General features: G+C 42.4%; 1 protein-coding gene across 1 annotated transcript in view; it reads right to left on the reverse strand.

Moving 5' to 3' along the window:
• Positions 1 to 1,449: 1,449 nt before the first annotated feature.
• OXSR1 (oxidative stress responsive kinase 1) overlaps positions 1,450 to 15,783 on the reverse strand; it is a 73,567-nt gene continuing 59,233 nt past the window's right edge. Inside the window, exons 12-19 of the mRNA XM_029957804.1 lie at positions 12,919 to 12,954; positions 11,105 to 11,284; positions 8,580 to 8,656; positions 6,376 to 6,428; positions 5,916 to 5,984; positions 4,965 to 5,029; positions 3,990 to 4,105; positions 1,450 to 3,181 (exon numbers count right to left, since the gene is read on the reverse strand). Of these exons, the coding sequence (XP_029813664.1) occupies positions 4,031 to 4,105; positions 4,965 to 5,029; positions 5,916 to 5,984; positions 6,376 to 6,428; positions 8,580 to 8,656; positions 11,105 to 11,284; positions 12,919 to 12,954 (555 nt within the window). The 3' untranslated portion in view covers positions 1,450 to 3,181; positions 3,990 to 4,030. The remainder of the gene's footprint in view (positions 3,182 to 3,989; positions 4,106 to 4,964; positions 5,030 to 5,915; positions 5,985 to 6,375; positions 6,429 to 8,579; positions 8,657 to 11,104; positions 11,285 to 12,918; positions 12,955 to 15,783) is intronic.

The raw sequence follows: 15,783 nt of genomic DNA on the forward strand, positions 1-15,783 counted from the left end.
TGAAGGGAACTGGAGTGGACTTGATAACCACAGGAGGACTAAGGAGGCACTGAACTAAGGCAGCATGGAAAGGCTTTAGCAGTGTCCATAAGGGGATTCCCTACAGAGGCTGGAATGGGAGATGTAATTCTCTGGGGCTTTCTAAGCAGGGTTTGGCAAAATACTGCGAAAATTTTGGCTTAGGTGTAGAGGATGTGATTCCCTAACCCAGAGCATCCCGGACCATCCCATGTCTCAAATCTGCAAGTTACCCAAGGTAAGGTTTTCTGGATCTGTGGGTAAAGAGGAACACCTTAAAAGAAACAGAGCCAGAAAGTGGCAAACTAAGCCCAAGAGCCTTAGAGAGTCAATGGAAGAGGAAGCTTAGGAAGTGCCACCAAGCAAGACCAACACTTCTTTTTTGTTTGTTTGTTTTGGTGGGGGTCTTTTCTTTGGTTTTAAGCAAGAACATGTTCGTTTTTAAGGAGACACAGAGGGGTGCATCCCAGCCAAAAGGCCTGGTGAACATGGCTAGGACTGGACCATCCCCATCACCTCCTAAAAGACACACACCTTGCCCTTGACAGCCCCTGCCATTTTAGAGAAACTTCTCTGTTCTCACAGTCTGTTCTGTCTCTCCTCATGGAGACACTATGACCTTGCTCTAACAAAACCCACTAAGCTCTTGGTAAGTCAGGTCAACAAAACTTTCGGAATTTGAATGAACAGGGCACCTTGGAAACAGGTTTTATGTATTAGGAAATATATTAGGGAAAAATTTCCAAAAGGACCTCCTGTGAGAAATACTAGGGATTTTTTTTACTTCTCAGGCAACATTTCCCTTCATTCCTGAAAATTCGTGGAAGGTAGACAAGAAACAATACTGAAGGAAAGCAAAGGAAAGTACCTCTGGATCACATCTGCCCCAGAGCCTCAAATTCAGACAGAACAATTATTGTGGAGGTGGTGAGGAGGGAATGCAGTTCGTGCTCCAAACACTTCTCAGGGTGTAAATCATCCCACTTTAATACCAGCCCGTGTAACCCTAAGGTGTTTCTGGACAGGGGAAGCTCATTCCCAGCTGGCACAAGGCATGCAGAGCTTGGAGCAAATCTCTCAGCTGCAGACAAGGCCTCAGGACAACATCTTAAGAGCCCTCTTGGCTCCACTTCTGCATGGAACTCCTGCAGAGCACAGAATCATCCAACGGAGTTGAAATGGACCGTAAAGATCTTCCAGTTCCAACCCCTGCCATGGGCTGGGACACCTTCCTCTAGACCACATTACCCAGAGCCCCATCCAGCCTGGTCTTGATCTCCCTTTCCCCACCAAGTCTTCCTGGGGGTTGTCAAACCTCCCACCACCCCAAAGAGAAATGCCCCAGGGGTTGCAGACACCACTCGGACAAACCCCTTCCCCAAGACACACCATCCAACCCAATGACATATAAACCACACACCAAACACGTGGCAATGGACAATTTGTTCTTTATTGATTAAAAATTAGAGACATGCAGTAAAATACAAAGTCCAAAAAAGGAAAAAAAGCCTGAATATTTTACATCTTTCATTATAATCTACAATACACCAAAGTTGTGAAGAGGATCCGTTTTCATTAACAGAGCATTGTCCTTAAAAGTAGGAACTAACTTAAAATTACCACCTGCTTCCAGGTTCAGATTTGCACAAAAACCAAATTCTTAATGACACTGGAAAACAATTATGAACAGCATTGGCACTTACTGGAACAACATCAGAAAAGACAGTTGTCTAGCACTGTAATAGCCCAAGTAAATACTTTGGATCCCTACCCAAAAGATCTGGAGATCTATAGAGCCAAAAACCATCAGTTTCTTCCTTACTTATTTTCTCCATTAAAGAACTACGGAGCCTTGGGTTAGGGTGAGCTCAAGCTCTCTAAGTCCTGGCTTTGGGAAGATGGGGAATAACAATAAATAGATGCTGCATTGTTCCATTTGAGCAGTTTGAGTCCTACCTTCCTCAGCACCAGTACACAAATGAACAAGGAGGTCCCCATGGCATGCAGGCAGAGGGGAAAATAATACTGTACCACAACTACCTCGTCTCTGTATCCTAAAGGTTTCCAGTAAATCCATACTGAGCACAGGGTGACATGAAAATCATGGTGCCAGCCTGCTCTTCCCAAGCCAAGCAGCTCGTCGGGGGATGCTGTGGGGAGTGCTTTGTGTCAGACAACAGGGAATAGTGCCAGAGGTGCCACATGCACTTGGCCAAATCCAGCCACCACCAACTCCCTGGTATCGGGCACTCGTCTCCTGGGCTCTTGAGAGCATCTGCTCAACACCCTGGGATGCTCTTGCTCCCAAATCCTCTTCCTCCTCTCCCTCCCCTCCACAATCACCAGCCACGGGGCTGCAAAGAGCCCACGGGGACATACCCAATATCCACCCAAGGCTAAAAGCAACAGGGGTGGTACAAAAAGAACATGCACCATTTCCGGAAGCTTCCACAGCTGCTCATAGAGAACAAGATATAAATACAGATTGTTCATCTGAAGACTTGGAAATTAAAATAAGTCCTAATTGAACCTAGTCATTCTGCTCTGTTTCTGCATTGTTTGTGGCTGATGGAAACAAAACACATTTCCATCTGCGTGCTAAATTACAGACTTAACGATTTCTGTGTAGAAAACACTCCAGAGCCAAGAGCAGTTACAAAGGCCAACTGTGAAACAGTAGGAAAAGAAAAAGAAAAAAAAAAAAGAGTCAACACCATTTATTATTCACATATTGCATTACAAGTGTCTCTTATCAAACTCAGAGCATAATTTATATTATTCATGTAGAAACTCAACTTCAACACCACATAGAAAGAAAAGCTAAATACATGTGTGACGGGGTTTCAGTGACATCCTGATCAAACGTGGGGGCTCGGCCGGCGAGGAGGTGCCGGCCCAGGCCGTTAGTGCAGGAGGGACACAGCCCGGCGCCCGCTTGCCCAGCACAACCACTCTGCTGGCGATTCTTTATTGCTGTGAAACACGACAGGGATGGTTCCACGGGGACCAGTTTGCGAAGGACTGGGAAAACACGTCGGGAGGACTCTCTGCGCAGCCAGGCATGGCAGAACCGGGCTTGAGGAACAGTCTGAAGCGCGTGTTTCCCAAACACAGGGTGACACAGATCTCCTCTCCCTCTGACCACGGATATTGTGTTCATCATCTGAAAGACCAGTAGCAATGCCTCACTGGTCTGCTTCAAGAATAGACTACGTCTAAGATGCAGGATGAAAGACGTTTTGAGGAAGGACTGCTTAACGTAAATTAAAAGGTTCAGCCCTCATGCCACACCTGGCACTCATGTGGAGAGAACCAAAATGGTAAAAAAAAAAAATAAAATTAAGGCAGTTTACAAAGGGAAGCTGACTTCTAACACCTCAAAAGTCAAGGAACTTCTCAAAAGCACAAACACAAGGGAAGGCGGCTCTCCCTCCTGTGGGTTAAGACTCAGCTTGCTTTCTCAGGTGCAAGCATTCAAACCAGCAGTTTTAAAACACACAGCCAAAGAGAAGCAGATTTCTCAGCACTCCAGGTGACCCAAACAACATGTACATTGGTGTTTCAGATAGAAGGAGAAGCAGGTAAAGAACAAAAAAAAAAATCCGTTCAGTATTAAAACTTGTGCAAAAATAGCAAGTGAAAAAAAATGAAACCACATGTAAGCAAACATTTAGGCAAGATCATGAGAGCAGTGGAACCCCCTGCTTCGTACTCAGTAGTATTTTTCTTTAAAGTAAGGCAATAATAAAATGAACATGCAGGCAATGACGTGTTGGGTCTGCATGTTTTGAGATGACAGATACAAAAACATGAGAGTTGTTTACAAAAGGTGTAAACGTCATCGGTAATTTCAGGAAGGTTTGTGATCCTATTAAGGAAAATGTTAAAGCTTCTAGGAAGGGGGCTGTAGTTCAATTCTTTGGCAGTAGTGGTTTTTTTTTTAGGCTAACAGAAGCATTACGAATATGCACATGTGGGTTCTCAGTTGGGAAACATCTCCTGGGACCATTGTTTAGCTGATGCTGAGCTGTGCAAATCCTATAAGTTTGCCATCATCTGGGATATCCGAGCCTTCGACACCAGACGCCTGAAACAAGGAACAGAGATCCAAATAGCAACAGGCATGCTCTACCCTCCAATGCAAACCACAAGAAGGTGTAACAGGGTGTGGGGAGGGAGGAGACAAGGGACAGCTTTGCACTGTATTCAGCAGCTCACACTGCCCAAAGTTAAAATTGAGTACTTTCATTTTCTTGCTTCTTTTTTTTGAAGCTACAAAGGGCTGGGACTGAAGTTTTGCCAATGTCTGCTCTGACTTGGGCTACCTGCAATAACTGGGGCAAAACAAGTGAAAACTCCTTACAGAAAGAGCAAAAGATAATGGCACTTAGTGCTTCGCACCCAGTAACCTGGTTACACCTTCTCTTTGCCACTGTAACTACCTCCAAATATCATTTCCTCTGAAAGATTCACCTGCAGTTCTCTCAGCTCTCCAAGCCTATCTGCTGTCAGTTTTGCCCCACAGTTCTTTGTTTTCCTTTTTTCTTCTTCATTCCCTCATTTCCTCCTCAGGAACAATGTTATCTGGACCCTCCTCATTCTCCTCCTCCAAGAAAGGAGTCCGTGCAATTCTTAGCCCTGAAATATTTCTGTAAGTGTATATCCAAGTGCCCAAAACACCCCTTTGTAACATTTTGATACGTTTATTAGCAAGGATAAGGCAATGCTTGTATTAGCACATCATCTCACACTTATTTAACCCAGGTGCTGCTCAGAGGATACAAGCAGGGAGCCTGCACTGCCTACAGTCAGACAACCAGTAGGAAGCTTTGGGAAAGAAGGGAGGATTTAGAGTGCATACATCAGATGCCTGCAGTAGACATCTACATGTAATGCCTTCTCCTTGAAAGGGACAACTTGTTCAATTAGGGAACAGGAATAAATACCAGTTTGAAAGTGACGGATCTGTTTGCTTGGGGCTCTTCCACAATTTTCTGCAAATTAGCTGCAACTGAAATCACACACACACACACACACATAAAGAGAACAGGCAAATATTAGGACAGGCTAGAGAAAAACATCCCAAACTCATCAGCCCTCTTTGTATTACTTAGCAAACTTTGAATTTTTACAATTATCAAAAAATGTTTAGGTCTCAACTAGACTCTATCTCCTTAAATCTAAAGCTTTAAACTGAAAATGCTGTCATTGTTACTCTGCTACTTTTTCAGAGGTAGTTATTTTTCCCTGGATGTGGTGGGATTAGTAGTAATAAGCTGCCCAGCTGCACCTGGAAATCCAGTTAATTTTGCACTACCAGCCTTTCCAGATCCTGCTGCCTGTGCATAAGGAACAGTTTTGCTTGCTGTAGTTAAAATACCCAGGCAGTGCTGTTGTGTTTAAAAGCCTCAACTGCTGCACAGAAGGACAGGTTTGTTTAGCAAACTGTTGTCTGAGGTAATGTTCACCCCCACATGACTTGTATTGCTGCCTCAGAGCACATGCACCTCGTGCTTCCTTCCCCAGTCCTAATCAAAACCCCAAAGCCTGGCTGATTCCAGTCTCAACTTGTGCAGGACCCGTGAGCAGGACAGGCTTGTGCAGCAACTTGGCAATGCATCTATGTCAGATGATAATGATTTAGCTAATGCATCAATTAGACTTCATTCTGCACTACAAGGAACATTTGCTTCATAATGTTTCCAATTAAATCGTATTCTTGTGAACTGGGGGCTGCCTACACGTACTGGCACAGAACTGTCACCAGAATTCACAGCAGTTGTGTAGAGACACTGGAGTACAGAATCAAGGCCACAGCAAGGCCACTGATCAGGTCATTTTAAACATGCAAAAAATGACTGAAATGGTTAGAAGTAGAAAAAATAATATGTAATTACCTATTACCAGATCTCTGCCATCAACAAGCCCTGCTGAAATGAGCTCCTGGGACACACCGTCCGCAGTATCTGTTGGGGAGAAACCCAAGAGCCGTCACCACAGAGCAGAGATTGTCCAGCTGATGGAGGCATCACACACAAACCTAAAGGAGCTTGTACAAACCTGACAGCAAAAGTGTTCTTTACAGAAGACAGATAATAGGGTGCACACCAGGTGCAGTCAGACAGCTCTGAGCTAAGCTGTGAATTCATTGGAATTCATTGAAGGGCTGCACTTTGGCCGTATCCATGAACAGTTTTACAGGAAGGGTCTTCTCAACAGCAGAGCTCCAAGCTCAGCCACAAGGAGCCCTTTAGGAAAGCACCATGGACACTCACACAGGGGTTCCATACACACAGCTGCACAACACCAAACACAAAACTTCCCCTTCACACACACTGCAATTTCCCACCAGCTCACCTCTCCCTGGGGTGAATTCAAATCGAATATCATTGAGCTCTTTTTTTGAATTCCTGTGGAAAGAAGAGAATTTTATGGAGAGAGGCCATTTTATGATCAGTGCCCACAAGAAAGTGCTGTCATTGAATAATCAGCCTGTGAAATGAATTCTTTGCATCCTTCCCCCTCAAAGGCAGAAACTAATCACTTGGGTTTGCATATGGAAGCAGCACAGTCTGCCTCCAACCTGACAGAGCCTGATCAAGTCCAGGATAGATGAGTGCCACCTCTCAGGTATAAAGCCTTGTTGTTCCACTGTCTCAGCAACTCATATCCATCAGCAGATATATCCTTGGAGCACATGCTTCAGAGGAGGGAAGCACCCACTGTCTGCAGATGCACATCCATTGTGGAGCTGACTGGGAGGTGATGCCCAGAGGCCCCAGGCCAATGCTCACCAACAGGGATGAGAACCAGGTTCCTCTAATTAGAAATGTCAGCGTGTGAAATGAGTAGATTTTGAGAAAGATTTTGCCTATTTCTAGGGACAAAGACCAGAATCCAACTGGGTAAAAGCTGAACTGACTGAAATCTGAAGTTGTGCCCAGTGATCCAGCACAAGGACAAAACCCCTGGATCCCTGATCCCCCTAGGGAACTGTGATATATAAATAATTGTGATTCATGAAACAAATGGGTGATTACATCAAAATAAAACAAACAGATTGTAAAACTTAATTACACACCCATAAAGAAATAAAACAGACCCTTACAAGGTCAAGAGGTCTAAAACCTCCTTACTATCCTAAGAATAAAATATAGTAGAACTTTAAATCTTTTAGGTGCCTGTTTGTCCAAGAATACGGGAATTATGACTGGTTGGAGTGATAACCATTTAGCTTTAGCTGTAAGAAAACCCATATATTAAATACTTAGCAAAAACCTGTAGAATGTATATGTATATGATATAATTAATATGCATGAAGTAGCTAAGATAAATACTAAATGTACCCTGTAGTAGGGGTGTGCAGATTTGGGAAACTGGTCCCATTTATAAAAACAACTTAAAAATGTTAAAGAGCTAATCCTCGAAACAAGCTTGTAACCTCGAGAGGCCAATTCATAATGTTGTACCTAGAGATTATATATGTAAGATCTTTTACAGGTGAACCCCTGGAGCCAAAGTGAAAAATCTATATCAAGTGATGCTAATTACACGAACTGCAATCAAAATTAAAAAAGGCAACTTCCTTAAATACATTACACCAAAGTCAAGAAAACACCAAGGTCTGCGTAGACAACATCACCAACAGAAAATTTAAAATAAAATTAAGACATAAACCGATGAATGGAAACTTAAAGACATTTTTGAAACTTTTGACTCTATTACTGTATACAATAACTAAGACAAAATATACAAAGTTAATATTATAAAAATCAAAAAGTCACGAATCAATAAGTTAATAATAAAAAAGGGGAGGGAATTGTGATATATAAATAATTGTGATTCATGAAACAAATGGGTGATTACATCAAAATAAAACTGATTGTAAAACTTAATTACACCCCCATAAAGAAATAAAACAGACCCTTACAAGGTCAAGAGGCCTAAAACCTCCTTACTATCCTAAGAATAAAATATAGTAGAACTTTAAATCTTTTAGGTGCCTGTTTGTCCAAGAATACGGGAATTATGACTGGGTGGAGCGATAACCATTTAGCTTTAGATGTAAGAAAACCCATATATTAAATACTTAGCAAAAACCTGCAGAATGTATAGGTATATGATATAATTAATATGCATGAAGTAGCTAAGATAAATACTAAATGTACCCTGTAGTAGGGGTGTGCAGATTTGGGAAACTGGTCCCATTTCTGTCACCCAGCTGGCTGCTTGCTTTTACCATATAATAAACTATTATTTGAAACTTATAGAAACTCAAGACTTTGTTTATCACAGGAACCCAGCTAATCCCTCCTTTCCACCCCATTAGAGTTTAGCCATGTTTATACAAATACCAAAACCTCTTCCACACTACAGGTTTTGCCAAACTGAAGTGGCTGTGATAAACTGGTTTCCTGGGTCCTGGTTTCAGAAGAGTGGTTGAAATCCAAGCTGAGACAACATATAACCACCACTCTATTAATTAAGAGGTACAAAAGTCTGCCACTGTCCCTCTGCACACAGGCTCACTTTGACAGAACAGGCCAGTTTTGTGTCCTTACCTTAACCTTAGTACAAGGCTGATGGGGACTTTTGTGTCTTCCTGTACCGGAGCTGCTGCAGCAGCTGCAGGTGGGGCCTGCAATAGAATTACATCATTTTAAAGCAGATTAACAATTCCTGGCTCTGGTTTTAAAACTAGAGATAACCTTGATCAACTACAGATAAAAATAAAAGTTTAACTCGCTGTTGGAATCACTACAGTGAAAAAAAAAGACAGACTGATGAAACAAGAGAACTTCACACAAATAGTATCCAAGGAGGGTCTCTGCAGTAGTCCTGAAAAGAACAAAAGCTACACAACTTTGAGAAATGACAAAAGGGCAGGAGACTACAGAAGTGCTAATTGTAAAAAGATTGCTTTGCATTAAAACTTAAGGCTTTTGGTTATTCAAGACCTCCTGTGTTTTAAACCCTGCCCCAAACATCTGATTTAAAAACCTGATATAATTGTGAAGAGTACCTAGGAAATAATTTAATTGCCAGATTAGCATAACTCTCAGTTACTTTTTTTTTGTGAAATCAAAGCCTTTAAGAGCATCTAGCAGCAATTTTATAGTTGCCTATTCTCGCTTCTAAATTACATCTGAATAATTACATTTGGAATATGTAATCAAAGCATTTTATATTGGCCAGCAGCAGTAGGAAAGATCCAGGAGTTGCCCATCTTTACAGCACTTATGACAGTTCAAGTAAAGGACTAATTGTTAATCAACATCCACCAAAAAAGTGAAACAAAACAGAGAAGGGTTGGTCACTCTCCCAGCTGCACAAGTCACCTGCACACGCTGAGGCAGGGATTTTACAACTGCAGTAACAAGACAGACACAACACCAGGCTGACAATTTAAACACAGAAGTCTTGACCAAGTTTTTTTCATCTAGATCACTTGCTTTTTCATGAGAGGAAGAAAAAATAACCCTTTGTTTAAGACAAGTATTTTACTCCACGGTGCTCTTGGGCCAGCAATGCAGCTCAGGGCTTCTGATCACAACATGGTTTCTGTTGAAGCTTTATCAGGTCAGTGAAAACAAACAAGGGTTCATGGAGAAGCCCAGAGCTCTGCAAAACAGTAACCAGCGAGCAACAAGAATGAGAGGAGCCATAAAGAATAACACACTGACATAAAGAGCTGTAAAGAACATATTGACAATAAAGAGGTATAAAAAAAGCATAGTGACACTAAGAGCTATAAAGAAGAACTCACTGACACAAGTTAATGAAGTTTATCTTAGGACAAGCTACCAACAAACAAGCTATTGGGCACCAGTGGCAGGGAGGAAGCCACACTGCTAGTGCAAACCAAAACACTGTCACCAAGACCACCACTGCTGCTTCACTTTACTGAGAGTCCCAGCCTTCACTGCTGTTGGTGTTTCAACTGCTGCATAAAATTCAGGGATTAAACACTGGACTTTTTTCAAGATATCTGAAGGGCTTTAATTTAAGTATTAAAGCTTGGCTACATTGAATAACATAGAATGTGTCAGACCACAACTCCACTGTTTCTGTGTAATGACTAATGGATTGTCTTTAATGGGTTTATAATCAGGAACACAGAATCACAGAGTGGTTTGGGTTAAAAGGGACCTTGAATATCATTTAGCTCCAACCCCTTTGCCAGGGGCAGGGACACCTTCCAATAGACCAGGCTGCTCCAAGCCCAAACCCCATCCAATCAGGTCTTGAACAATTCCAGGGATATGGAGTCCACAACCTCTCTGGGCAACCTGTGCCAGTGCCTCACCACCCTCACAGTACAGAATTTCTTCCTAACAGATCTGACTGCAGTGATATATGACACTTTCTACATTCTTTAAAATATAGTTAATGAAACACAGGAAGAAGTAAGTCTAAGATTTATTTTTCAGATCAGCACTGTCAAGTCTCTTCTCTTTGGGTCTGCCAAAGGCTGATGGTCCCCCCCCAACAGTGACAGGCTCTCCCCACAAGAAATGAACAAATGACTCCAACAAATATGAACATCAGTGTCTTTTATAAAATGTGTGCCATCACTCAGGAGCCAAGCAAGCTCTGCAGTGCTTTACTCCAGCAAACCACATGTTCTAAGTGTCTCAGAAATTATTTGGGTTGGTCATTTTCCTGTGACATTTGGAGAACTGAGGTCCTAGTTTCTCCCTCACTTTTCTCTCCACTTTTACCCACAGGTGCCAGTGGTGTTGAGACACGAAGTCAGTCTGTTTGTGCTTCACCTTAAATACCAGGAACAAGCAGCTTCCACTTAAATGAGACTATCTTTTTTTCTTACCTTTGACCTTGCCTCAAGCCAGAGTCTACTCCCTGAACAGCATAAAAAGTCACTGCTTACCCACAGAAGAATAATGAAAAACTGCCACACCTACACTGACCATCTTCCTTTTGCAAGCACCAGCTGTCCTTGTGCAGAAACTGCAGCACTAAATCAACTTCAGACAAGAAACTTCCATGGCTTCAGATCATTCTAGCATGTCTGGAACAGAACAGCTAAGTGCACCTGAAAGCTGGTAGGAAGGGCTTCTGCTCTTACCTGGGCTGCTGCTGGAGCTGCTGCTGGAGCTGCTGCTGGGGCTGCTGGAGGAGCCTGACTAGGTGGAGGTACAGCAGTTTGAGGTTGTGCAGGTGCTTGTCCTGCAGCCTGAGGTAGTTGAGTAGGTGCCTGTGCTGGAGCATTGAGTGAAGGACCTGGAGGCTCAGCTGACGGAAAGAGCTGCAAGTAAAAAGGAGTTTTAACGAGAAGAGGAACTCAAGAGTTCTGACTCAAGCACCAGCTTTCCCAGAAATGCTTGTTTGCGACATAAATCACTTAGAGAAGTTCAATGCCAGGGGCATTCCCAGGCCTCCAGGATGCATACGCTGATCCCAAGCTGGCGTTCAAGGGGTTTAATGTGTCCTGACATTTGCAAGTTTTACCCATCTGTAAAGAAGGATAAGAAACCAAGATGCCAGCATGAGCATGGATCTTGGACAAAAATTACACTCTGTGGCAAGGCTGAATGCACACAGATCATATCCCAGGTTGGATGAGAGCACCCTATCCTCCAGTTTCCCTCTTTCTCGGAATCCGAGTCCTACTTACAGTTCCAAGCAGCCATGCTGTCACAGCAGAAATACCCTGCTTTGACTTGTCTTTCCCTTCAGAGAACAAAACCTAGCAAAGCAGTAAGATAACTATCGACAACTGATCCATTCAGAAAAGTCAGAGTCAGAGCAATCTGGATATTCAATGAAAAGTGAATTCAGCGTTCTTCAAAACACACCAGACAAGGTTTAGGATTGGACTTTATTAAAGTCAACCTCTTGGGGGAAAAAAATAAATTAAAAAAAATTAATTTGAGGGTGGGGAAAAGAGGTAAATGAAAGTTCAATCTTTTTTACCTCTTGTTATTCAGAACAGAGAAAACGATTTTGGCACTGGAGCCAAAGAACTGTCAGCTTGCTGGCACTTCAGTGTGCCCTTCAGCTTACTCTGATGGGTTGTAGGAAATATAAATCACCTTGATTGTTGAAAACTTTGGCAGGAGACCTCCAAATCACAATATATATTAAAGGATGCATTACAATGGGAAAATTCATCCCAAAGGGATTCTGGTTTTCAGCTTTTTCTTTGAATTTAGAATTATGTCAAATTACAGTGCCAGAACTATAGTGTTTCTTAAGATCTTCCTCTATAAACATTTCTGGGAAACGAAGGAAGAACAGGAGAGCCCAACCCAAGATGAATTTCTAGGAGATAGCTCTGTTTATCTTTCCACACAGGTAGGGAAAAGACAGACATAGCACAGTCTCTGGAAGATAAGCAGTCCCTATCACTGAGAGATAAGATACACCAACACTCCTAACGCAAGAAACAGTTCAGAACTGAAGGAAGACTACAAATTGCAACTGAAGCCTTGTTTGCTATCAAATATCACTACAGATTCCTTTCACAGTTCTGAGCAGATTCTGAGTCCTCTGGTTCCAAACTAGAGAATTTGACTATGCAAACCAGAAATCTCAAAGTTGTGTTCTGTTGAGTTTGTGTTGGGTTTTTTTAAAAGAGGAAATGGAAACACAGCTGTTTTGCTTTAATTATTCTTGTGACCAATTCATTACCTTAAAATATACAGACTTTTGCCACAGCAAATAAAGTAGACAAGACATACACCAAACTCCAGGAAGAGCTCTTGGCATTACACAGCCAAGAATTCCTTTTATGGAGAGCTCTTCAAACAGAGCTCAGCTAGATACACTAGCTTCTACTTCACACAATATTGCTTTCAAAGGCTAATAAAGCATGTTCCTAGAAACAACAGCAATAACTAGGAGTCACCATTTCAGGAAGCCACTGTCTATTCAACTTACCTCGGAATTCTGTACAGGTTCTTTCACTCTGGGAGACTGAAAGACAGAGAAAAAGCTGTCAGTGCTTCAATAAAAGTGAAACCTATTGACTAGGACATGTGAGAACCATACTGACTGTGAGAAACCTACATCACTGTTTTGGATTACAAATGTGTATTAGCAAGCACAACAAAAGGAATATCACACAATTTGTTGTGATGTTGTACCACCCAGAAACACAATCAATGTTTCAGAATTTGCAATTGATATTTCCACATTGGCACATGACACCCTAAGCTGCTATCATTGTTACCCATTAGCAAAATCCAGGACTCTGGAAGATCCCTCAGATTGGATCAAATTACTTATGCACCAAGATGGCAAAATCCATTTTAAGCTACCCAAGCCTGGAAGAAAACGATAAGCCACACAAATCTGCCTGGCAGAATTCTGCTAGAAAACAAATCCTCTTTGTATACTTAGAGAAGTAGTTTGCAAACCAACTTCCTTAGAACATATAAAACCTTTGTGGGGTGGGAGGGGGGAATCAGCCTTGGTTATGCTGCTTTATAGAAGGAAATCCCTGGCCTGCTCTCCCTGCCCTTGGACTCTACATTATGCTGTAGCTCTTTGTGAGAGAAAGCAGAGAACTGACAGGTGTACAGAGTTCAGCAGTGAAACAAAGAGATCAGTGGAACAAAGGAGAAAGAGCAGTCAGAGTAATGTGACCAACCTTTGCTTATCAGTAAAACAAAGATAACAGCATTAGCTGTTTTACATGAGCAGAAAGGAATTGCCAAGCAGGGAAGCTCTGCAATTAAGAGAAGCTTAGGCTTCCAACAGGTCCAATTATTATATGGAGATATGTAGGATGGTTTGGTCCATGCTGGGATTAATAAAATAGGTGTTCCTTTCTCCACACAATGGTTTTAACAGACAGGTTGCTATTTGGACAGTAGAAGCTCAGCAGCATAACATTAAGCCTCATCATGCCACTATCCTGAGCCAGTCTATGCAGTAACCAAAGCCACTACCTCACCAAGTGCAGATCAGAGCAATCTGTAACATATTACTCAGAAGCTTCTCATGAGAAAAGGTTAAAAAGTCTTATTCTCAGAACAGTAAATTGCGAAAAGCCCTCTGGACAGGAGGAGAAGGAACATTTCCCTCACAATGACTGTGTGCAGGCAGTGTCAGGAAAAAAATCATGCAGCTGGAAAGGTAAAGCCTGAAATCCATCTCAATGTGCTCAGCCTTCGCTTGACAGTTACCAGGCAAGATGAAAAACGTGGCATTGCTCCCAGAGAAACAGCCATGCTCCACATCTGCAGGCCACAGCTGCTGCGCTTTTCTTTCAGGCACAAAGCTCATATCCAAGAGTACCTGGATGCCTCAAGGAATTACGTAAAAGGAACTTGTCTGAGAGATCACAGTGTGCTAAACACTGTACAGACAAGTAAGGAAACAGGCTCTGTCCCTCAGCTAACAGCTAACCCAGATAAATGACAACCAGAAGTGTTGAGAGCTGGTTGAACATGAGCCAGCGTGTGCCCAGGTGGCCAAGAAAGTCAATGGCAAGTGGCCTGTGTCACCAACAGTGTGTCCAGCAGGTTCAGGGCAGTGGTTGTCCCCCTGTGCTGGGCACTGATGAGTCTGCACCTTGACTCCTGTGTTCAGTTTTGGGCCCCTCACTAGAAGAAGGACAGTGGGGTGCTGGAGCAGGTCCAAAGAAGGGCAGCAGAGCTAGAGAAGGGTCTGGAGCACATGTCCTATGAGAAGCAGCTGAGGGAGCTGGGGGTGTTTAGCCTGGAGAAAAGGAGGGTCAGAAGAGACTTTATTGTTCTCTAGAACCGCCTGAAAGGAGGTTGTAGCCAGGTGGGGGTCAGTCTCTTCTCCCAGGTAACAAGAGATAACACAAAGGAAATGGCCTCAAATTACACCAAGGAATGTTTAAATTGGCTGTTAGGAAACATTTTTTCACTGATAAGGTGGCCAGACATCGGGACAGGCTGCCAAGGGAAGTGGTAGAGTCACCATCCCTGGAAGCCTTCAGAAAACATGTAGATGTGGCACTTGGGGACAGAGTTTAGAGGTGAACATGGTGGTTCTGCGTGAACAGTTGGACTTGACAACCCTGGAGGTCTTTTTCAACCTTAACAACTCTACGATTTTATGAAAAACATGGACAGAAAGAAAACAGGACAAACTTTAAAAGGCACAAATAGGATGAATTGGGGGTTAGTTCTAACTGATTTTTGCTTGTGTAATCAGTGATGTGAGTAAGCAGTGATATGTGACCACACAACTCACCAGTGCACAGATTTATTGGGCAAAAGAATGTGAACGATTTAAGAGCCTGGAGAACACAACTGCTTTAATTTGCTTTAATTTGAATTCAAGCTTTTAAATGCAGAGAGGAAGTTCAGTAAGTCTTTATATCCAAAAGGTAATGCCAAGCCAACAAGTCACCATATTTAACGAATTGAAGAGATACTTCTGGGTCTGAGTATAATACATATTTGTCTGCTTTCAGGTGCAGACCTAGCAAGAGACTTGTAAAATCCATGTTTGTACACAATAAATTCACCCTATTTTTTCTGCAAAGTGGAAACAAGTAAAAAATACAAACACTTTCCATTTATGTAGATGCTTTTATGAACATTAATACTTCAGTATTTTGGCAAGTTAAGTCAGTCTACAAGGCCTCACTTTAAGGCTGACAGCAATAAAATAGAGGTACAGATGGAATCACAGAATCACAAAATCGTTTGAGTTGGAAAAGACCTTTAAAGGGCATCTACTCCACCCCCATTGCAATGGGCAGGAATAAAAGGTGACACCTAGTTAACATAAGTTACTCTATTCAACAACTTAGTTAAAATTGCA

This window comes from Manacus vitellinus, unplaced genomic scaffold (assembly GCF_001715985.3).
Source record: "Manacus vitellinus isolate BGI_N305 unplaced genomic scaffold, ASM171598v3 scaffold_12_pilon, whole genome shotgun sequence".
NCBI lineage: Eukaryota > Metazoa > Chordata > Aves > Passeriformes > Pipridae > Manacus > Manacus vitellinus.